General features: G+C 37.1%; 1 protein-coding gene across 1 annotated transcript; it reads left to right on the top strand.

Annotated features, from left to right (window-relative positions):
• Positions 1 to 222: 222 nt before the first annotated feature.
• Positions 223 to 25349, top strand: LOC139934403 (ankyrin repeat domain-containing protein SOWAHB-like). Its single transcript, XM_071928626.1, is given in 8 exon segments — positions 223 to 324; positions 1035 to 1040; positions 2851 to 2923; positions 3736 to 3816; positions 18283 to 18306; positions 18885 to 19111; positions 21405 to 21472; positions 22593 to 25349. Coding segments are annotated over 8 exon segments (648 nt in total). The 3' UTR covers positions 22660 to 25349.
• Positions 25350 to 25579: the final 230 nt, after the last annotated feature.

Below are 25579 nucleotides of genomic sequence, written 5' to 3'. Positions count from 1 at the left end.
TGGACTTTTCTGCAGGCGAAACATGAAAGAAAACATTTAACCTTTGCAACTGTACGGAGATTGTATCGATTGTTTCTGATATGACAAAGAGGGCTCTCAAATCTTATGTTGGAAAGGGGTTACCACAAATCATGGGCAACTTTGTTTCAAAGTCTTCATAAAAAAAAACTAAAAAAACATTGACATTGAGTTGATCATGTTTTAAATACTTTGTTTTTCTTCATGTTTCTTTGACAGACGGCGTTACACTGGGGAGCAAAACATGGAAAGAAAGAAATGATCAGATTAGTGGCTGATAGAGGAGCTGACATCAACACTAGATCGGTGAGTTTAAAATTATTGTTCCCCGACTCTTTTTATTTGGGAAAAGGGATCATGTTTGGAAAAGGAGTTACAACAAATTGCCTTTTTACATTTTGATTAAAACATGGTAATTTTATGAGGGATACATAAACAGTGACTGATCTCACAGTTTTGTGTTTCTTAGTTCTGAACCATCATAAATTGAAACATTTGTTTTGTCTGTATTTTTTTCTTTTTTCCCTTCTGGGAGTCAAAACTTTGACTCCCATAAATGGCCGACCGTGTTTGTTCGCAACGTAAAATGAAAACCGTGCAATTTTGAGTGATACTTGTGTGGATCATTATATTCTACTTTTAAAACATCTTTCTAACCATATGCATTTCATAACAAACGGTTTCAAACACTTTTCATGGACCAACTCGTCCGATTCAAGGCAACGTGTTCCTTTAAAGTGTGGGCATAAAATATTAGTACTATGTTCCTCACACCTACCCAAGAAACTGATAGTTGACTGGCATAAACTCTGCGGAAAGTTTCAAAAACTGTTTTCAAAAGGCAGCCCCTTACATACTTCCATGCTTGGCAACTTCATAATTTTTTTGTTTTGTAAAAGAACATGACTTCTACTGAATTGTTAACCCTTCATACTTTATTAGTTCTCACTGAACATTGAAATGTTTGGTTTTTTTTTACTCATGCTACCATTGCAACTCCGATGATCAACAAACAGCAAGGGGTAAGAGAGCTTCTTTAATCGACTTTTTTTGTTAAAAAATTGTTATTATTATTAAAGACATGATGATCCATGCCTGAACAGCTTTCGTCACAAGTTTGTATAATAATATTTAGCGCCTTGAGTACCTTGTTTGGTAGATACGTGCGCTATATAAGACTTCGATATCATTATTATAATTACGTCAATCCCGTCCATGTACGCACAACCATGCACTCTATGCAGATGTGACGATTGAAAGTTAATCTGCCAAAATTCACCTCGGACCAATCAAAACACAGATATGTAAAGCGTACGACACTACATGTTGATGGTTTGTTTAGTTAAAAAACAATTAAAATTTGCAGTGGCCATCAACCAAATTGCAGTTTGAACTTATTATTAATATTGGTTTATTAAAACACATTTGAACATTGCAGCTACAAGCTGAATTAAGTTGAAAATACAGAGATTCATTAAAAAAAAAAAATGTTAAAAATTACAGAAAAACCATTAAAAAATACATTGAAAAAGTAAACTGGCTAAAATGCCAGTGACAAATTAGATAAAACAAAAAATTGCATGGCAAGTCACATTATAAAGGAACAAGAAAGATTTTCAAGTTGTGCTACCGCAAGCCTCACCTTATTATACTCCCATCATGTAAAAGATGCAAATCCTACTTTGAAGTAAAGATGTTTTTTTATCCCTTTCCTTTTTTTTCCGTTGTCAGCTGTTTCCTGCCACAACCAAAATATTAAACCTATAGGGCCACTGTCATACTGCCCTCTATTGTTGTGTTGGAAACCAAACATGTCTTTAACCGCAACTAGACAGCCACTTAGGTCTACTCTTACAGGTGCAATAATTTATTGGGTAAAGGTTCTTTGACATCAGCTTTTTTGTACCTGTGTTATAACTGGTCCGAGATGATGCACATGTAATTTGTCGGCCTATACACTTTCAATAGCTAGGTTGAATGGCTTCTTCTGACAGTGACACGTGGAATCCTTGCTCTATGGTGGAACAAAGATATATTGACAAAAATGGGAGACCACCAACAGAGCTCAGTTTGTAAAGTGGCGGCACACTAATCAAGAGGTCATAGATTCAAGTCCTGGGGTCGATTTAAACAAGAGTTAGGACTAGTCCTAACTTAGGACTAGTCCTAAGAGATATATAAAACCTATAGCTAGTCTTAAGGCCGGATCCGAATTGGCGGCTACGGCCACGGCTACGGCCGGATCGCCGCGCCATCATGCATTGAAGTATAGGACGCCCTTAGCAACACCCCTGGCAACGGTCGTAGCCACAGCCGTAGCCACCAATTCGGACACGGCCTAAGTTAATAGTATTAATAATAATAAAACAGTATTTATATAAAGCAATATGAATTGGCATTCCTCAAAGCGCTCAACAGCAAAATGAAAAGCATTACAAGAAAACAAAACTTATAGGCCTAAATTCCCCAATTAAATCCCAAAACAAATAATCAAAAAATTAGGCCAGACCAGCTGTTACCTACACGTATATTAAATGAAACCATTAAAAATACTACAAACAACTAAAGGATCTGAAAAATTACTCTTTACACTGGTCCTAACTCGAGATAAGACTAGTCTTAACTCTTTGTGAAATCCACCCCTGCTCTCGAAATTGTTTACTTGTTCAAATCCAAAGGACTTGATATGTACAAATATTTTCATTGCATTTCTGTTGTTTGTGTGTGAACTGGTATCCATGGGAGATCAGCGAGTTGTTTTCACTAAATAGGTCATCCAGGATAAATAAGAAATGAATAAGTAAATAAAATGTTAATTGTGTTTATCTACAGGGTTACACTGCTCTTCATATTGCTGCTATCCACAGCAAGGAGTCCGTCATGCAGTTCCTCATTCAAGATTACCGTAAGTTCTATGACCGATTGAGCTCAAATTTTCACAGGTTTGTTATTTTATGCATATGTTGAGATACACCAACTGTGAAGGCTAGTCTTTGACAATTACCAATAGTGTCCACTGCCTTTGCCGCTATCCACAGCAAGGAGTCCGTCATGCAGTTCCTCATTCAAGATTACCGTAAGGATAGATTTCTGTTACACCTTTTCATCTTCATGAAAACCATGCCAACGTGATCTTTAACTTGTCCTCTTTGCCTGACAAATAACTCAATGACCAAATAAGGACTGACTCCGCGGAAGTGAAATTAAAAATGATAAGTCCCCTTGATCCAAAATTCATAAATACCTAAGACAATTTCACTATTCCTATTGGTGGAGACCGTATCACGTGTCACCTTTGATAATGACCAGTAAAAAGTGTTGAAACATGGGCGTGACACGCGAGCTTGCACCTGTGCTTATAAGACAGTTTCTTCATTCCTATTGGTCGGGAGCAACGGTCAGGACAGTTGTGCCACATCACGCAATACGCGTGACGCGCACAGCAATCTCCTTATAAGGAGTTGGCTACTTCGTCTCGGTAAAATTATCAATAACTAGTTGAGAACCTCTTCACCACATATTGATTCCCTTAGTAATAGTCCCAACCGATTTTCTACCTTTCGCCCAGTTAGTAGTTAAGCAGAGGTTAGATTTTATGCTAACAATTATTTTCATAATGTCCAGTACCTTTAATTCATTTATAACAAATATATTTATAGTACAAATAGCTTTTATTTTCCATTGGTTTCAATTCCTCTTTAACTCACTTACTTACAGATGCTGATATCAACGTTCGAGACTTCAGCGGTCGTAAAGCTCGCCACTACCTGAAGGAGGGAGCCTCCAGCTACATGCAACGTAAGACAGATCCCTTCTCTAACTGCCCCTCATCCTCCTCTTACTCCACCCCCTCCTCCCATAACGGCATAGGTTATAGTAGAAGCAATGCAGCATCATATAACACTGATGATACGCCGGGTAGCTCGTTCTCTCGGGCCATGGGTAGGCTCTCGTTCAGGCGTCCTAGCGCCCTCAAGAGGTCAAAGAGTGAGAAACACTCCATGCCTGCGCCGAAGACTACCCCAATGCGGTCGCCTAGCATGAGGCGCCAGACTAGTAAAAACCCTAAGGAGATCGTCAGAGTTTGAGATCTCATTTGCAGAGTCTAGTTGAACTGATTCAACTGAGAATAAAAAGCAGCTCTGTACAATTACAACAATTTCCTGTTCACTGAAAAATTAGATTGAAAATTATTGCAATAGTTTGGATGCAAGTTTTTACACTTCAGTCTAAAAAACAGAAAGTAATCTTATGAACTGACATTAGTGGGGCATTTTTTCTTTTTATCATAGAAATAGTCTTTTCAGTTTTGCATTTTGCGCTTAACTGTAGACAGTTTTTTTAGTGGGGTAAGACTGTAAAAGTTTATTTTGCTAAATTTTTTGGTTTTGTTTAAGATGGTTTTTTTTAAATAAAAGCATCAGTAGAAGACAGATATTGAAAACCTTCCTTTCATGCTGCATACTGATTCTCATGGGTTAATTTTCCCTTTGACAGATGACCAACATGGCCCATTTCATAGAGCTGCTTAAGCACAAACAAAGTAGCTAAGCACACAGAATAGGGTAACCATCTAAACTACCATGTCACATGCACCATTTTTGATTGGTATCCTGCCCATTTCTGCTAAGCAGGTCTATGAAATTTTGCCCAGGTATCCCTCAATATTCCTCAATATCTCCCTAACTTCAGCCTCTCCATTATATCTCCCTTTATCCACACTGATTCAAGCTACCCGTTCCCTAAATCTCAGTGTTCACACTAACCCTGGGTTTGTTTTTCATCTCTGTGATATTGATATGTTTAAGTACTGATTGAAACTACCAACCCCAAGTCCAAAATCTCAGGGTTAACACTTAACCACTGAGTTTGTGTATCTCCTTGTATTAACTACTGATCGAGGCTACCACCCCTGCTTCAAAATCTCAGGGTTCACACTTAACCACTGAGTTTGTGTATCTCCTTGTATTAACTGCTGATCGAGGCTACCACCCCTGCTTCAAAATCTCAGGGTTCACACTTAACCACTGAGTTTGTGTATCTCCTTGTATTAACTACTGATCGAGGCTACCACCCCTGCTTCAAAATCTCAGGGTTCACACTTAACCACTGAGTTTGTGTATCTCCTTGTATTAACTACTGATCGAGGCTACCACCCCTGCTTCAAAATCTCAGGGTTCACACTTAACCACTGAGTTTGTGTATCTCCTTGTATTAATTACTGATCGAGGCTACCACCCCTGGTTCAAAATCTCAGGGTTCACACTAACCCTGGGTTTGTGCATCTCTGCGATATTAATGTTACTGATTGAAACTACCAACCCCTATTTCAAAATTTCAGGGTTCACACTAACCGTCTGTTAGTTCCCTTTTGAAGTTTTACATAACATCTCCTTAAACTTATTCACCACCAATAATACATGTGTCGAACGGACATACAACTTCCTGGACTCCAACATGCCCTAGCCCGAGAGAAATCTAACATTGAAGCTATCCAACCCGGGTCCAAAGTCTCGTAGTTTACACTAATCTTCAGTTAGCCAGGCTTCCTTGAGATATTACATAACATCTCACTGAATTCAATCAACCTAATCATGCCTGGTTTAACAGTAATACTTCCTTGATACGGGCCTCAAAAAAGAAGAAGAAAAGTACGATACGAAGCATTCCTAAGTTTAAAAGTTTAAGAAGGTAATAGACCGTGTAATTCCAAGTCTGTTCCAAGTGACAATTACAACTAAGACAGCATTACGGTATTGCAACTGTTTAATGTTTAACAGTACTACCTTCAAATCAGCTTTGAATATATTTATTTTTGAAATAAAAAAACTTTCTAATGGAATTATGGTCTTTCTGTATGATAGTTGTTTTGAGAGAAATTTTTAAAATTGCCAAATTTAATAAGGCATCTTATTTTAATACTTTTATTTTTATTAATTGAGTTTTTGTACAGAATTGTGAGATTTTGTTGATTGTTCCATTTTTTGTATGCATGCAAGTACCATTGCACAAAAGTAGACATGGTTTGTTGGAACGTTATGTTTTGGTTAAACGCTGTTTTTGTTGTAGATTATAAATATATCTATGAAGTTTCACATTGTACAGAAATTAAGTTATTCCCATATTGTGAATTAGTTCAGTGAAAAAATTCAATTAAACAGAAAGAAACAGCATTCATACCTAAATGATAACTAAGTAATAGTCTGTTCATTACAGGTAAAATAAACACTCGTAATCAAAGAAGGAAACTTAATAATAATAATAATAATAATAATAATAACAACAATATTAATAAGACTTGTAATGCGCACGTATCCACCCTGGTGGGTGTTCAAGGCGCAAAACTTATTCACCTTGTAACAGATTTCAGTGATCAAAATGTGGAGAGAATTTTGAATCTCAGTGGTGCTGGGAAACTTATACGTGTCTTCATATTAACTGTCTCCATTTTCAACCATTTCCTGTATTAATACTATTGTTGCTTGGCCAGGGGCCTATTATCTTGGTCGTCACACTGTTTGTACTATCCCAGCTTGATAACTCACTCACTAACTCGGTCGACCCAAGTCGTTGCGTTGCCACATGCTTGAGTCTAATTCTACCTCCATGGTCAGGCTTATGAGCTTGGTAAAGACATTTCTACTGCAACGTCAAAGCCCAAGTTTTTGTGAAGCCAAAAAAGATAGCCACAGTTATATTTGCTTGGACCCCTGTATGTGTTTTGGTGACTTTCAATGGAGCACTAACAACCCATAAAATTGTAATCAACATTTGTGTGAGTTCCATTTGGCAAATAGTCAGTGTACGCAGTATGTGTCAAGGACATTAATTTTAAGAAGTAAATTAACTGGTGACATCATCACCGAGAAGTGCTTCCCTGTGCATCATTCTCAAAACACTCTTTATAAGTTGACAAAATTCTCCACAATCTATATTTGAGCCTTGATCTGTTCTACTTGACTAGCTGCTAGCTGGTCAGCAACAACAAACTCCAAAACAACAACAACAACAACAACAACATTACAAATCTCTTTTTTTTTTTTTTTCTTCTTTTTTTTTTTCCGGTAAAGAGGCCCCTGGCCACAGTGGCAGTGACATTGTGAATTTTGTTAATTTTTAAAATAATTTATCTACGTCATTAACTGTTTTTTAATTGAGGCTTGATAAATAAATAACATGTATTCCTTTGACTGCCGCATTTTGAAAAGTGTGTCAAATGTTACGTTTGATTTTTTTCTATAAATGGCTGTGTTCCAATTGATGTAGTGAAGCAGTTCAGACATGGTCATGAGTAGAAGCATGTTCTTCATGGAATAAATAGCCAATGAAGTCAGGACATTAGGTCTGGGCGAATAGTGGTACAAATGTCGGAGTCATGACTATACTGATTGATAAGTCAATTCATGACTACCATTTTTCAACTACTCTGTTAATCATTTTGCAACGGCTTCTAAAAACATATTCGCCACAACCTGAATACCTGTTTGATGAACCAATTGTGTGGCTCACGACTATTCATGACAACATTTTTTTTTGAAAAAAAAAGAAAATCAGTGACACAATCCTTCAGTCTTTCACTGCGAGTTTTAATATTTATTGCACCTAAGTGCTAAGGCCAATATTATGCTGCAATGCATCTTGGGAACTAAAAATAAGTCGTGACTAGAGCGAAGTCACGACTATTTGAGGCCCGACTAGTCACAGTAGTAAATTTCACGAGTCGCCCAGGCCTACAGGACACCAATGCAATCAGATGCTGTCTTGGTTCATTTTCACCCACAAAGTCTCCCTTTCCAATAGTTGCATGGTTTGAATCGATAGTGGCATGTATGATTAAGTGTTGAACAATCTTGATAAGCAGCAATTTCATAATCTACTTTCCTGAAAATACTGCTTAGTAAAAACTAAGCAGCAAGCAGGGTACCTGTTATGAACAGAAAACTTATGTATCACATTGCATCTTGACTGGTTACATGTTTATTAATTTTGTTTTTTACCCATACACCGATGTGTGTTAGCACTGTATACTCAGTACTTTCCCAAGTCCTGTGAAAAATATCACAGGCATATTACTCGGGTGGGATTCGAACCCACGACCCTTGCAATTCTAGAGCAGTGTCTGACCAACTAGACTACTGAGGTTGCCTGGTACATGTAGCTAGAGGCAGTTAGAGGTGGTTGCGTGTTGTTTTTTTCGTAAGCAAGATTTGTGTGGGCAATCATGTAGCAAACTTGGTTACTACCTGCTCTGTTAATTTTTATCTCCTTATACATAATTCTTTTTGCTGGTTTATTAATAGTGTCCCATGTACCTGCAATTCTTTTAAATGACATTTATGTCATCAAAAACTGATACACTTATATGCTCTTAAAAGAGCATATAATTTATGTTTGTTAAGTTTTTATTCCAAACATAATGTGGGTTGTCTGAATTTATGTATTTGGGCGTTAAATCATAATGCTGGTTGGCATGATACACTAGTTTGTGGTGTGCGTGTGGAGATAGCCATTGGCTAAAAAATGTGAAATAGCTCCTAAGCCTGCTACTTTGCAGAGGCAACAAGGTGATTGCCTCGATGCCCCCTGGGCATCTTTGGTGCCCTTGAAATGCTTCAGTACAATGTTACAATTTTGTCATAGGGTGCCCTTTACCAAGGGGAAAATGCCTTGGTGCCTTTGCCCTTTCATAAACAATGCACAGGCATGTGCTTCAGTCCTTTTGTCATTAGTCGGGTTCCTTCCTTCGTGGTCAGACCGATCATGCAATGTTGCTTTAAAGGAGTGGGAACAATACCTTTGGTTTTAGAAACCATTTGATTGTTTAAATCCTATATACATGGAAATGTGAATTTATACAATCAAAGTAACCTTTGAAAATTTGATTTCAAAAGGTGGTCAGGTTGTTAATTAGGGCCAATAATCATGAGCGTTCTGTCCACACTGCAAGATTAATCCATATGTATGGAATACACAATCTGAGAGACGTGCATGTCATCAACGCTTCTCAGATTCAATTTTGGGGGATAAAAACTGATACATTTGTCCTTTTACCACATTACTTGAAATAATTCTCAAAATGTTTTGAACTATTGAAACTGCTGTACCCCTAATCAAGTTTTTACCGAAACTACTTTTAAAAGTGATTATATGTACACATTCTCTTTAAATTGACTCCGATAGTCACTAAATGGTTCCAATCCATTAATGGTTGATTGTCAGTTACTGGTCCTACCCATGGTTGCACAGACTGTCTGTGTTGTACTACTCCATTCCAAAGGGTAGCAAAGATGGGTCCCCCAACCAGGCCTGGGGTGTACTTATGAATTTAGTTTATGTTCAATATGCCTTGATGCGACTCACTGCAACTTGAGTCTGTAGGAACTCGAGAGTAGTAACCTGTTTTTTCTTTCTAATGTCACCGTAGAATTATTTAAGTAGTCACCTAGGTTTTCCTTTTTACATAGGCAGGATATCATCATAGCTTTTAGAGTAACTTTGCACTTGAGTTGCTGTGTGTTCTTTGTAGACTGCTTTCCATTCAGTTAGTGTCACACATTTTAGACTTAAAATTGCATGAAATTTACCAAACCACATTGGAAGAAAGACGAGGCCCAAGCAAAAAATGATCATCTTGGTTTTAGATCAGGCATGAAGTGATCAAGTCATCTACATTATATGTTCAATTTGTCATCTATATTGTTTCTGATTCTAAAATGTATGTTGTCGTTATTCCGTGAGATTTCTTTGCGATTTCTCTTATGAGGATCAAGGCGTTTTTAACTTCTCTTTTGAGGGACCTTGACAATGTATGAATTGTTGCATGACTGTGTTTTAATATGATAGTGTGTACATTTTGATGCACAGCCCCTCTTCCTTGCACGCTATACCCCCAAGTTTGCTTAGCAGTTTGCTTAGCATCTAATGAGATTGTTAACTAGCTAGGCTGCATCTTGGATCATGATGATGATGATGATGATGATGAAAACTCGATCCTGCTCCCACTTCTTGCAGGATGCTGATTGGATGCCTGTCCTGATGTCTGATTGGTCGATTCTACCTCAGCATCTTTAAAGCACGCCAGTGGATTGGCGGCGTGAACAAATGCCTGAAATCATATAATCTACACAAGATCTGCAAATTAAGCTAAGCATGGTTTGTTTGCGATACGTGATTTGCATTTCAAAGTGCCAAGTTAAGATTCAAAGTTTTAGAATAGTATATCAATAGCATTTATAAACAGCCTAGTCATGATAGCATAAATAAAGTGTGGTTTTGGGGGTCGGGGCGGAGGCTTGAGATCATAAAATACCCTTGAGGGCAAAAGTAAAGCAATTTACGATCTAACAAAGTAATGATGAGAACTTTGGGGAGGGGAGGAAGAAACCTTGAATGTTTTAAAGAAATACATTCTGAGCTTGCCAACAAGTTTGACTTTATACTCCAAAACTGTGTGTAGTTTTAGGTAGATTCTAGTTTGACTTTTATTTATATACATTTGATTATTAATATTTTTCTTATTTTTATTTTTTTGTGAAGCAAAAAGTCATTCTTGATGTGTGTGTTTAATGGAGACCAACATTTTAAATGTGCCTTGTAATTTATTAATTTTTTCATCAAAGTTCACCAAAGTATATAATTTATTTATCTTTTGTTGTGCGTTTAGTTAGTAGTGGAATTTACACATTTGTTTTAGCCACATATTTTGTTTTTGTTTATTCCAGGTAGCATAGTTGGTTAAATACCCTCATTTTTAGTATGTATTTTTTTTTACTTTTGTAGAGACTGTGCTTGATAAGTTAAAGTAAAACAACCAGTGCTAAAATGCAATATTAAATCATAAAGTAATTTTTAATTTTTAATTTTTACCAAACCTATGAACAAATTTTACCTCAAAAGATTTATTAATAAAACCATATCAATTGCAAGACAACTCATACAAATTGTTTAAATCTACATTTATAGAACAGAGATTATAAAACAGAGATTAGATATAAAGTTTTAAAAAAAATGGAATATTTTATTATAGTGAGAAAAAAAGAAATAGTTTAATTCATTTGAAAATATTTCCAATTTAAGTGGTGAGTAGTGAATTAATATGCCAAATTATAAATAAACATATACAGAAATGCATCCGTAAGTAGTATTCTTTCCTCGATTGGATGATTACATTTTCGTTTTTGAGTACCATGATTTTTAAATGTTACACTTACTAGCAATGAGGGTGCCTAAATGCGCCCTTTGAAGAAAATTCGCAGAAGCAGTTCTTGCTTAGAGAAAATTATTCAAGATGCAAAGGTGATACTAACTAAGGCCGTGTCCGAAACGGCGACTTCGGCTACAGCTACGGCTAGATCGCGCGTGTCTGCCTATTCTTCAACACTGGTAGACGCGCTGATCTAGACGTAGCTGTAGCCGAAGTCGTCGTTTCGGACACGGCCTAACAGTGCTAAGAGATTCAATTTCTCAGTAGAAGACATGTTTGGTTATTCATGCAAAAACATTTGTCTGGATCAAAAAAGAACAAAAAATACATTGGAAAGAAAGCAAAGTTTGTGACACAACATCATTTAAAAAAAATATGTTCTTGATTTTTTTATAATGTTTAAATTGAATTACTAACTTACCAAAACTTCCCAACCAAAGAACCATATCACATGTACCATCATTAGCAGGTGTCCTGCTAATTTTGTTTTCCAAAATTGTCTGTTCAACCACTTCTATCAAATTGCGCCCTATCTAATTGAGCCCTATCAAACGTATGTACATGCAACCTGTAGTGCCACTGTCATGCCATGTACATGTAACATTGGAATGATGGGGTTGGGGAGATAAATACAGTGTGTTTGTCAGTGCGAACTTGGTTTTAAGAGAAAATTTTCTACTGAGATTTCCTAATGAAAGTCTTTTATGAACATGTGTTTTTTTTAGCTGACTGCAATGTATGACAAACTAATAAACTACCCATTTAGGCTACTCTTGTTTAGAAACCATGGCAAAATGGGTGGTTTTAGTATGAATCCATGAACTGTTAAAAGTGTCAAATTCCTTAGCAGCATTCACCTTTAACAATGATCTGCTGGCCAAATGCCAGTTAAAACACCAGAACCAGTCAAAATTTAATCAAATAGGTCTGGCTGATTAGTTCAGGGCTGAGAAGGTTCCCCTACTAGGAAATATGGACAGGTGAAACAGCTGATGGAGTCTAATTGGGCCTACTGACTAGTCACCGAAAACCTGGCAAACCCTGGTCAGTTTATGAGTGGAATAACTAGCAACTAAGGGCTGGTTGCATTACTAAGGGCTGGTTAAGTTACTAAAGGCTCCGGTTACATTACTAAGAGCTGGTGGCATTACTAAGGGCTGGTTACATTACTAAGAGCTGGTTGCATTACTAAGGGCTGGTTACATTACTAGAAGCTGGTTACATTACTAAGAGCTGGTTGCATTACTAAGGGCTGGTTACATTACTAAGGGCTGGTTACATTACTAAGAGCTGGTTGCATTACTAAGGGCTGGTTACATTACTAAGGGCTGGTTACATTACTAAGAGCTGGTTGCATTACTAAGGGCTGGTTACATTACTAAGAGCTGGTTACATTACTAAGAGCTGGTTACATTACTAAGGGCTCAGGTTACATTACTAAGGGCTGGTTACATTACTAACGGCTCAGGTTACATTACTAAGGGCTGGATAAGTTACTAAGGGCTCAGGTTACATTACTAAGGGCTGGTTAAGTTACTAAGGGCTGGTTAAGTTACTAAGGGCTGGTTACATTACTAATAATGCTAAACTCCCATTTCTGTCACATTATGACTAATTGGTTCTAAAGCTATTTTTTAACCCATCATTTCCCCATATATTCTAAAGTGTTCTTAAACTAGACTCTTTTTAAGAAAATGTATATGTAATCCAGTGTATCTCTTGAAGACAAATTGTAAAAACAAAAACTCTCAACGATCCGTCAGATTAATAAGGTAAGAAGTGTTCCTTCTCCATGCTTCCTTAAAGAGGGACTCAAAGTTCAACATTCAGTTTTGTGATGAACTCATTTTCAAAAATGAAATAAATAGTCTTGATGAAAGTGTGGGCAAATCACTAGACGCCATCTTCATCGTTAGTGGTGTAAAATTTTATATCGACATTTGAAATGTGACGTCGTCGGGACAGGGAAAACACATTGGTCAATACATTCCAAAGAGGCAGTTGTTGTGCCAGTCAACATGTAAAATTCAATGCCATTTTAGAATGAACTAAAAATTGGGGGAAAAAAACGGACCCTAATATTTAAAAAGTGATGTCATCAAATATTTGTTGGGGTTTTTTTTCCCACCAAACTTTCACCGTTTTATTGCAAGGTTAGAGACTTTTTTCCAGTCTTTACAAGGACTCTATCTATTTGAAAATGAGTGGGATCATAAAACTGAATTTAAACTTGGAGCCCTTCTTTAATGTACGACATAATGTTCAGTTTCAGTTGGCAAAAATATCAAAGATGAAAATGATAACCTCTATTGTTGCTGCAAATGAGTAGTAGCAACGCTTTCTGGTTTAACCCTAGTGTGCTATGTCCTGTATCATTGAGCAACCAAAATGCACAGCGATGGTATGTGGGTGGGGTTCGAACCCACAACCCTGGGTTCTAGAGCAGATGTTTTTACCACTAAACCACTGAGTTCTAGAGCAGATGTCTTGACCACTAGGTAAAGCCACTGAGTGTCATGTGAATGGATGATGACAATTTGATCTTTGAATTAATTGTCGGTTGTTACTGAACATTTATCGTTATTTCACCAGCATGCTTAATGTTATAACTTTATTCCATCACTGCTAAACCATGCTCACCGTTCATATAATCCACAATTACGTCATTAAAGGAACACGTTGCCTTGGATCGGTCGAGTTGGTTTTTGAAAAGCGTTTGTAACCGTTTTTCATAAAATGCATATGGGTAGAAAGATGTTGTAAAAGTAGAATACAATGATCCACACAAACATGCCTCAAAATTGCGTGGTTTTCCTTTTACCTCGTCGACTAACACGTCGGCCATTTATGGGGGTCAAAATTTTGACTCCCATAAATGGCCGACCGTGTTGGTTCGCACAGTAGAAGGAAAACCATGCAATTTCGAGGCAAACTTGTGTGGATCATTGTATTCTACTTTTAAAACGTCTTTCCAACCATATGCATTATATAAAAAACGGTTACAAACGCTTTTGTTTTGACCAACTCGTCCGATCCAAGGCAACGTGTTCCTTTAATACATGCTTTACTAATACCATGCTTTCATCATGATTATGTGTCCGATTCATGTTATGTAATGTCCGGCATGATATTGTTTAATGTATAATGAGGGGGGTTTGACTGTCAAGCGAAGCTTAATGGGTAACTAGAGTGGCTGGTATCAAGTATGTGCACATGCATAAAAGCACTGGTTAGCCAAATGGTCATTCTGCTATTTTTGTTTATGGTAGGAATTTATTTTGATAACAGTACTAGAAAAGTTATCTTGCCTTGGGCGGATCCAGTGGCCAGTAGCCTTCTTTGGCCAAACTATGTTTGGCTGAATTTCCATGGAGGTCTAATTTCCCCCCATGGCTGAACCATGGAGGTAGAAATAGATTCTACCTCCATGGCTGAACACAGTGAAGTGCATAGTTGAGATAGTGTTAGGTAGAGATGATTTGAGATAGAATAAGCTAGGGTGTGTTTGAAGGTGGTTTCCCATCCAAGCACCCTCAAATAGATAGGTTTAAAGGGAAGATACATGTTTGGTAATTACTCAAAACAAAAATTAACTTAAAAACTGACTCGGTAACGAGCATTGGAGAGCTGTTGATAGTATACAACATTGTGAGAAACTGCTCCCACTGAAGTAGCATAGATTTTGAATTAGAGGTAATTTCTCACTAAAGTAATAAAAGACTTCTAGCTAGAAGTCTTTTATTCCTATCTGAAAGCACACAAATTTGTCCAACAAGGGTGTTTTTTCTTTCATCATTTTCTCGGAACTCCGATGACCAACGGAGCTCAAATTTTCACAGGTTTGTTATTTTATGCATATGTTGAGATACACCAAGTGAGAACACTGGTCTTTGACAGTTACCAATAGTGTACCTTCCCTCTAAGCTGGATGTAAGTGTTTAGTTCAGGGAGTTGTTTTATTCACATCCACACACAGTTCTGTGTTGCAATCACTCTGCTGTGGACGTTCACTTGTTCTCTGAACTTAAGGAAAACCTCATTCTTCAACACTGGAAAAAACTATGTGGAAAAAACTATGGGTTTGAAAACACTGTAACGGAACGCCATAACATAGCACTGTCGAATAGGGTTAACTGGGTGAAGTGGGTAGTTAGGGTGTGCTTTGATGATGAACACCTACACGCTTATATCTGGTCGTAGGAGGATGTTTCTGTGGGTATAACCTTGGACCCATCCTAGAACAACTGGGCATCGTTTGGGGGTACACACGTATGTGAACGTTTAGGTGTAGATGATTTGTATAATACATGTACCTATTTAACATTTGTATTGAGGTAAGTATAGCCACGTCTGATGTAGTTAGTCTATACATAACAAGTTATGTAAAAAGAATGCAACTTTCAGGTGTATAACCCACAGCACAGAGATGATTTATAATCACAGATGAAGTTTGCAGCTTAAAAGTAAGCTGCGAGACACAACTTCATGTGCAACTGCTGGAGATGCTGCACTTAGATTTTGAGTAAATATGGATGATTTGTAAATGTTTGTTTCCAGTGAAACTTTACTACGTTTGTTCAAAGGTCAAATCATGCTCGATTGAGACAGGTTAAAGGTCAAACATCATGCTTGATTGAGACAGGTCAAAGGTCAAATATCATGCTTGATTGAGAAAGGTCAAATGTCATGCTTGTCACTTTAAAGGAAGATGTTGCCTTGGATCGGACAATTTGGTATATAAAAAGCGTTTGTAAAATGCATATGGTTGGAAAGATGTTTTAAAAATACGTAGAATACAATGATCTACACAAATTTGCCTCGAAATTGCGTGGTTTCCTGTGCTTTGCTAACTAACATGGTCAGCCATTTAGTCGACGAGGAAAAGGAAAACCACGCTATTTCGAGGCATATTTGTGTGGATCATTTTTAACAAATCTTTTCAACCAAAATCTTTTTTGTGTAATTTAATGCACTTTAGATTTGTTAAATTTCTATGAACTGTTTTTTTTTTCAACAAGAGTACGGAATAAACGTTTATTGAATTGAATCTATAAATTACAATAATGAATGCTTTTCAAAGACCAACTCGACCGATCCAAGGCAACGTGTTCCTCGGGATGCAGTGCTTTAACTCATCACACAAAACATCTTCGATCAACCATACATCTTAATAATGACTGAATCTTTTCTAAGATTCATTTTGTTTCATCTTTCATACCATTTCAATCGAAGAAGAGCTTGCAACATCTTATTCATGAGCACTCATTAGATAAACAGCCCTTCCACTTGTTTTCTCCAGGATTTATGTCACGTGACTGGGAAGAAATGTGCACAAATTTATGTGAAAAGCAAGGAGTATTCCTTTTGCAGACATTCTGGATTTAATTTATGATTTGATTATCAAAACACAATAACAAAAGAGTTTTGTAGGGGAAGGGTGCAAAGTGTTATATTGCTTAGAGATTGAACTATCTGATTGTTTTCCCTTTTTATCTGATTGTTTTTCCTTTTAGTCTGCATTTGTGTTGTTTATTTATTTTCGTTGTTTTCCGTTTGATAGTATGTATATTAACCAATAGCGGGTGGAATAATGTAGTCATCACAATCATCTACATAAAGTTTTTAAAAATCATCAAATTACATAGTTTTTTTTAATTATTACTAAGAAGATAATTCAACTATTATTTTTAGTTAAGTATTAATTTTTTTTTTCTTTCAAACCCATAAACCGATGTGTGTTTTGCACTGTATACTCGAGTATACACTTTCCTGAGTCATGTGAAAAACATATCACAGGCATGTTACTCGGGTGGAATTTGAACCCACGACCTTTGCAATTCTAGAGCAGTGTCTTACCAACTAGACCACCGTGATTGCCTGGTAGCTAGAGGCAGTTTGAAGTCTATGTTTGGGCAGCAGGTACCGCAACAGTATTATAGAAATAAATTTGCATCAAAGATGCAATTTTAGCATCTATTATATTATTTGTTGGTATATGATCTGCCTAGAAATCAGCCAACATTTCGAAATGTGTGGTGTGTAAATATGACGTTAATTGACATTTAAGGCAGTGGACACTATTGGTAATTACTCAAAATAATTATTAGCATAAAACCTTACATGGTAACGAGTAATGGGGGGAGGTTGATGGTAAAAAACATTGTGAGAAACGGCTCCCTCTGAAGTGACGTAGTTTTAACCTCAAGTTTTAACCTCAAGACCTCAAGTTTAGAATTTGAGGTCTCGAAATCAAGTATCTGAAAGCACACAACTTTGTGTGACAAGGGTGATTTTTCTTTCATTATTATCTCGCAACGTCGACGACCGATTGAGCTCAACTTTTCACAGGTTTGTTGAGATACACCAAGTGAGAAGACTGGTCTCTGACAATTACCAATAGTGTCCACTGTAAATCAATAGATCTCATCCACCTGAAGATGTCATCACAGTAGTTCATGCTCACATTTCACAATGGAATGAAGTGAATGGATTAAGATATTTGGGATTGGACACATTATAATTGCAGTTTGGCTCGGGTCATCATTTCGTCAACCCAAACCAAACACTGCGATCCAATATGGTGTTCACCATGTCACAAATACAGGCCAATACACTGTTGTTGTGGTGTGTTAATGGTACACACTCTGCACCGAAATGCGAGCACAATTTCTCTAGCACTTCAAAACTCTTGTGAATGCAGCATTTCTCATCTCACTTCTTCCAACTTGACTATCATTCTTCTGTTTTCTGTTTTCTGCAGATTTATGCAGAGTATGTGCATTGCAGAACGGTATCCGCACCAAGCACAAAGATTTAGTTTCTGCTTAGTGCCTGACTTTGCAAAAAAAAACTCTTCAGATTATGTCTTTGTAAACTTTCGGACAAATTTAGAGCAAAAAAAAGAAACCACAAACATGTTGTTTCTTCTCCTGTTCTCTTTTTCTCCTTGTATTTTCAGTTTTCAATCTCCAAGCCACTAGTGCTGTCCTGCTAAGTGCTGCATTTTGTACCATTATCTACCCTAAAGTGTATTTATACTTTTTTAATTTTTTTTCTTACAGAAATGATGACTGGAAAGCCAATGAGTGAGTAAAATTTTTGTTAACTTCAAATTAATAGAACATGTATGTGGTCGAATAGACTCAGTGCAAGTCTAACATTTGAACATCGGGACCAGTTAAAGTGCACAAGGTTGTTTCAAGTTCACACATTGTACATGGCTCATTGGTTCCTCTGTTGTACACTTATCCTAGAAGTAGATTGAGGCGCTGTTATCCCTGTTCTTAAGATCCCCCTGAAGTAACAAAGTTTTTAAGAAAAAGGTAATTTCTCACTCAAATATTAAACGACTTCTCTCACTCAACTATTTATCAACAGACTTCAGGCCTGAAGCATTTTACATAGGCACCTGAAAGAACACAAATGTGTGTTTTCTGTCAGTATTCTCTTACAGCTTTGATGACCATGACCAATTTGGTCCAAATGTTCACAGATTTTATCTTTTATGCATACATGTATGTTGGGATACACCAAGTGAGAAGACTGGTCTTTGACAATTACCAAAGTCGCCAGTGCCTTTAACCAGTCAAGTCACAGAAACCTTTTTTTGATACCTGTTATTAATATGTTATTTTAATAGATTGATGTATATTATTTCTCGTAGCGTCACCTCCTCGCATCCGACTGATGGCGCTGGCCGAGGGCTCCCCTCCCGGGAAGCGACAGCATCATTCTATCATGAGCTCCTTATTGGGCGGCTCCTTCCGCGAAATCCGAAACTCATTCCGGATTTGGGGATCAGCAGATAATCTGGATCACACTGATGATAACAAACGAGCTCCGTTGTCTCCAAAGTCTAAACCAAAGAACATGTTTAGCGGCTTTGAATATGTAAGTTGACACCCCTCCCCCAGACATACAGGCACACGCACATTCAATTTTTATTTTTATTTTTTTCCTGTGGAGACATCTTTTGCTCTTTCTGTTGCACTAGTTAAGCACCTCCCATAGAGACTTTGTACACAACATTCCTTGTGGAGAACACAGGTCTTAACAATTCCCACATGAAGACCCTTTGTGTTTCCTTTTCTGTTTTCTTCGAGGTCTCCATATAATAAGGTAGTGAATATGAAATCACACACACTGTAGTGTAGTGTAAGTTTGTATATGCCTGCAACCATGGCTCTCCTATTCTCCCTCTTTTGTTTATACTCTCACTTTTTTGCAGAAGCTCCCATTGGTTTTGTACACACTTTCCAACCGTGGACTTTTCCCAACCAAACCTGGACTCTATTGTTCTCCAAAGTTGGGACGGGTTGAGAAGACTTGTCTTAACTCTAAATTTTCCCCAGTCAGTTTTCCTGTTTATTACTCAACGTTATATTATAATATAGAAAGGTTTGCGGTAAACACCATGTAATGACTATCTCTAATGAGTTGGGCGGTTCTGAAAAGAATTAGTGGTTTAAACTCAAATGTTATATTACATGTAGTTGGTGTGGGGCTGATGTTGCAATGTTGGGTCGATTTTGTGTGCATCTAACATAAAATGGGCGGGGGAGATGGTTGCAATTGGTGTTTTAACAGGGAATGCTCACTTTCCTTCACTTTAATTTTGAATTATCGCAGCCATTTAATTTCTCAGGAATTTTACTGATTTAAGGATTTTCCCAAAATGTCCTGGATGGAGCCTATAAAACTTTCTTGAAAATAGTAAAGCAGTCACCAAATATGCCAACGGGCGAAAGAATAAGTCCATTTTGTCGATCAACCTCCTGAATTATCATGTTTTGGAGGTTCCAGACCTGAAGGCCAAGTCTCACAGGCCTCGATGAGGAGAACGAAACGATAACGACAAAAATGCACGCCCTCGATTGAATAAAATGCTCTGCGCAGAAAATGCCCTCGCTCATTCAACCAATCTAGGGCGAGCATTTTTATCTTTATCGTTTTCGTTCTTGTTAGAGGAGGTCCAGAAGTCATTTTTGTCAGGAATGGTTAAATTTGTCAAACACCATCGCTATATCGGAATATACAGACTGGGCCTAGTTTCATAAAGCCTTTAACAGTGTAAGCACAAAAACTTGCTTGAAGCAAAGAAAAGTATTGCTTAACAGAGACGGGTTACCAGTCAAAATTACATTAAATTTACATTGTTGTGACTGGCGCCCTACTCAATTTATGCTTGAGCAAAGAATTTTGTCAAGCAGTAATTTCTGCTTTGAACAGCTTTATGAAATTGGGCCCGAGGGTCGATTTCACAAAGAGTTAGGACTAGTCCTAACTTAGGACTAGTCCTAGGAGATATACAAATTGCATGGATAGTCCTAAGTTAGGACGAGTAACTGGTCCTAACTCGAGATAAGACTAGGCCTAACTCTTTGTGGAATTCACCCCTGGATATACATTACAACATCTCTTATAAAGTTTATCAGCTGTGCAAGTTGATCAAAAGCTTAGGACTCTATATTTTGATTTGATTTATTTTTACTGGGTTTGCAAAGAATGATGCTAACCTTGTTACTAACCCTGTAAGTAGAATTGCAATTTCATAACCCTAGACTTGTGGACAAGTCGTTAATGTCTGTCGTGGTGATAGTCAAGTTGTGGTGGTGGCATAATGATTCAGTTTTCAGCGACTGAATACTGCAATCGCGAGATCATTGCTCTTACACAAGCTGCTGGCTGCCGACTACTCCCATATTAAAAACTTGTGCACGCCAAAAGTTAAATGAGACTGCACAGCACAAGAGATGGACCAAATTTCATAGCGCTGCTTAGCACAAAAATTTGCTTAGCATGAAATTTCTTCCTTGATAAAAACAGGATCACCAACCAAATTTGTTGCATATTGCTTGTTACAGGTATTCAGCTGTTGTGTTTGCTTATCCTGAAAATCACATGGAAATTTGGTTGGTAATCCTGTTTTTATCACGGCACAAATTTCATGCTAAGCACAGTCTTGTGCTTAGCAGCTCTATGAAGTTGGGCCCAGTAGTCTCCTGCAGGGCCAGTAGACTTGCGCGAACATCTCCAGTAATGCGGGAATCCCAGAGAAAGGGTTTGATTGCTATCACCGCGACAGAAATTTAACGACTTGTCCACAAGTCTACACCATAAGCCTGAAGGATACTTGGTAAGTCTTAACATTGCACAACTTTACTTCTTCCGTTTCCCGTTGTAGCTGATGCCGCCCCCAGCTGCATTACCTAAATCTAGAACACGCTCTGAAATAACTGCTCCTTTTGGAAGGTATGTCAACTTTCAAAGGGATGGTACAAAATTGGTAGCTTTCTAAAATGCTGCATATACCCCTTGCATAGCCATGATGAAAAATACAAACATCTGTTATTATTGGAGCTCTTAGATAAATATCTCTTTAAAAAAATATTTACTCGACATGTTTTCTTGAAAACAAGATGCTTACAACATCAAAACCTTTGTACCATCCCTTATTGCAAGGTGAATCGATTTAATATGTAGAAACATAAGGTTTGTGGTTTCTTGCAGCACAGAGTTTTGGGTTGTTTTCTTGTGGGTGATGTATGCACTGGAGTTTATTCGCACGTAAAGTTAAAACTTGAAGAAAACTCACCTTTTTTGCAGCGTTCTAGATTGCCCAGTGGTCTTGGTCCCTGTCTCATTCATTGTTGGCGTTATGGTCTCCATCTTGGCAACATGAGGTCTCAGTTTCATTTTCCTTCTCTGACTGCTCAAGTTCTTAAACTTTCTTAAAGACCTCCACCCCTGAAAATGTTGATTATATGGTAGTATTCTTTCAAAACAGATATTCCTAAAATGTGGTCCTTGATCTAGAGCCTTTATGTTCTGGTTCTCACTGTTAGATATATGGGTCTCAATCTTGATTGCAAACTAATTGTCTTGAGCTACTTCCCAAACCTTGGCAGGTCTTGGTCTTGGTCTTGACTTCAAAGTTCGTATTGTAACACTGTTTTGTTTTGTTTTTCACGTGTGTGTACTACTTGGTGGAGTTTGTGTTAGCTTAATTGCTGCGGAGAAACAACAATTCAATGCACTTTAATGTTTTTGGCAATCTTCCACTGCAACAGGATTGTTTAAGAAATGTAGTGGTGTGAATAATAAATGTTGTGTGACCTACAATTCTGCAATCAAAGGATTGAAGTGGGTGTTATATACAGGCATGCAACCTTTCAGCTGATAAGCTGATTTTCTCATTTTCTTTTCAAAACAGTGCCATAGAAAACTGAAAACCACTTTACAAAAGTTAAGTGTGATCAACCATTTTTTTTTTTTTTTTAAATTGCGTTTAGAAAGTTGCATGTCTGTATATTGAATCAACTAATTGCCTACCAACTAATGATTGCTTGTGTGAATTTTTGAACTTGAACAGAAGTGAGCTTAGAAAAAGTGAGTCTGATCCCAACATCATGGAGTCATCGGAAGCTGCCTATGTGTAGAGACTATCTAGTCTCCTCTTCAAGTAACTTCGTGTACTGATTGGGTTGAGCATTACCATGACAATGTAGCAGCAGGAGAATTTTTCTTCTTGAGACAAGACTACATGTTGATGCCATGCTTCTCATTTAAAGACAATTATCATCAGCAGGCAGATTTTAATTAGTTAGGGAAAGGCAACCTTTGTCACTGCTTAGACTTGTCTCCAGGCTGGTTCTGGGGCACTAGCTCATAATTATTAGGTGTGAACAGTAAAGTAGAATTCCAGTTGAGGAAAATCAGTCTTCAGCACAGTACACAAAAACTTGAGTATGGATGTGCTTATAATAGTTTAAATCCATTTATTATGTGGACCTCTTTTGTTCTCAGGTCAACACTTTGTGTGTAAATTTAAACAACACTACAAACATGAAAAGAGGTATCACATCAGTTTAGGGTATTTTTAATGAACAAAGTTAATTCTTACTCTGGCTGCATAGACTCAAGCTTTTGGTTTGTAATTGCTTTCACTTTTGAGTTTTTTTTATTTTATGTTTTGCATTATTTTTAACCAAACATTGTATTCCAGTTTTATGTTAAATTGCATGAGAGAGCTTTTTGGCAATTTTTTTTCAGAAATTTGTTTTACTGGTACTTAAAAATTCTGCCGCCACCGCCCATCTTCAAAAGTCAACCATTAAAATCATCCACCGAGACTGTAAACTTGCTTTTCATGATCGAAACATTGATCAATACACTTTGGTGGTCAGAGACTGATCGAAACGCTGAGCAGACAACCAGCTCTTATCAGAGCCACCACAACTCAAAAGACTTTATTACATATTGTCACTGCAAAACTTAATTTTCTCAGTACTTCCACAATGCATAGCTTCCATTATTTAAACATGATGATTGTTACATATTATCAAATTGTGTTTTAATTTTTGATTGATTTGTCAAATTTGGTTCTGAGGAAAGAGCTCGGGGGAAAATTTACGTAGAGCAGATACACATTATTTCTTTATTGAAAGACTGTCACATTTATATTGATGAAGACACATCTTAATGCATGATATACTTAAGTTACACTCGTTTAAAAATTATATATAGCATGGTGGGTTTTTTTACAGCTTAGTAAAATGTTTGGTGCCACGCACTTATTCAGAGCCAAACGATATAGCTTTGCTGAAGCTTTTAATCTTTGCAGCTGTACTGTGTATTTATTGCAAATTCATTGTATATATTGAGCATTTTTTTTTGCGATTTCAGGATTTTGTGTTTTTTTACTTCCAGTCTTTCATGTATTCAATATGATCAAATTGACATTTTTTTAATCTGGTGGAGGAATTCCTGAAGCTGATTTTGTATTGTATTCAAATGAACAACGACACACCAAGAGGTTTTATTGCATTCAGTACTTCATTTCCTACTTAATTTCTTTTGTATACATAATATTATATTTTTAATTAAATTTGATAACCAACTAGAGTCATGGAAAATAACAGAGCAGGAAGTAGAATGATGTTAAGCAGCATTTATTTATTGTATTTACATGGTTTAACCTCAGGAACACTGACTTTTATTAGGTGAAGCTTCTTCTTTTTTTTTCTTTTTTTTTTCCTGCAGCCGCCAATCGGATATGGCTAGCGACTGCGAATGAGGAAATAGTCGGGCCCTATTTCTTATGACAAGAAACAGTATTCACCAATTACATTTGCATAGAGGGAACAATACAAAGATGGTGGCTGAAATAAGACACAGTCACAGAAAAAGACATACACGTATACCACTTGGGAGTCGCAGGTTGTTTAAAGTCAAGGTTTCAATATCAGGGTGCTTTTCTTTCCCATTAATTCTACTTAAAAGTTAAAAGTATAATAGCAAATCTACAATAATTGACACCTGACATTAGCAAATTCCAAAAAGTTTTTCTTTATGTGTAAATTAATTATATTCCACATTCAGAACTATTATTTTCAGCATTAAAGTTTTCTTCAGGCGAACCATTTGAAATGATTTTGAATCGATTGTAGAGAGAAAGTGCTATTTAGAATTTGTCTCATTGAGCAAGTTCGAGTGAAGCACTCTAGTCGACCATTGGTTGTTTTTGCCTGGTACCTATGCTTGCTTGCTTGCTTGCTTAATTCGAGTGTAGTCCTCGAATCACGATGGTTCCCCAAGCCTTCCTGTCCCCCATTGCTGACTTGAAATCTGCTGATTCAAGTCCTGTGTCGATTTTGAGAATGTCAGTGTAAGTTAGTGCTGGTCTACCAGGTTTCCTATGCATTCAATACATCCTGGGTACCAGGCAAAATCAACCAATGGATGACTAAAGTGCCTCACTTGAACTTGCTCTTCGCCTACACTGGGTGTGTTCGTAAGCTTCCCCGGGTCCACCCCGGTGTGTGGCGTTTTTTTTTTTCCTCCAGGACGAATGTGTGCAGATAATTACCCATGTTCGTCCTGGAAAAAAAAAAAAACACACACCGGGGTCGACTCGGGGAAGCTAAACGAACGCACCCACTGTACACCTTTACTGATGTTTCTTGGTTCATTTCAAATATTGATGTAAAAAACAAAGCTCATATCCAAAGATGAATTGGTGGTAAACGCAAACATTTAAAAATGTTTTTATTTTCAAGTACTCAGTCTTGTATTCATTTTAATCTCTACATACACTACAAATAAATCCACCTGTGGTTTTACAAACTAACTGTGAGTTATTGAGTAATATTTTGTGATGTTTATAAAGTAATTGGTTAACTATTTCGAAAAAAAATGTGTTCTAGTTTTGAAAATTATAAAACATATTGAAAATAATTTAGCAGTGTTTAGGTAAAGTAATGACATCAGTACTATGCCAACTTGACTGGATTACATTAAAAAAAATAGAAAATGAAGTTTTGTACAGGGTTAACTCGGCTTGTTATCAAATTCTTGTCA

The sequence above is a fragment of the Asterias amurensis genome, chromosome 3 (assembly GCF_032118995.1).
Source record: "Asterias amurensis chromosome 3, ASM3211899v1".
NCBI lineage: Eukaryota > Metazoa > Echinodermata > Asteroidea > Forcipulatida > Asteriidae > Asterias > Asterias amurensis.
The sequence above is the reverse complement of the archived record's forward strand: the minus strand, read 5'-3'. Positions and strand labels throughout refer to the sequence as shown.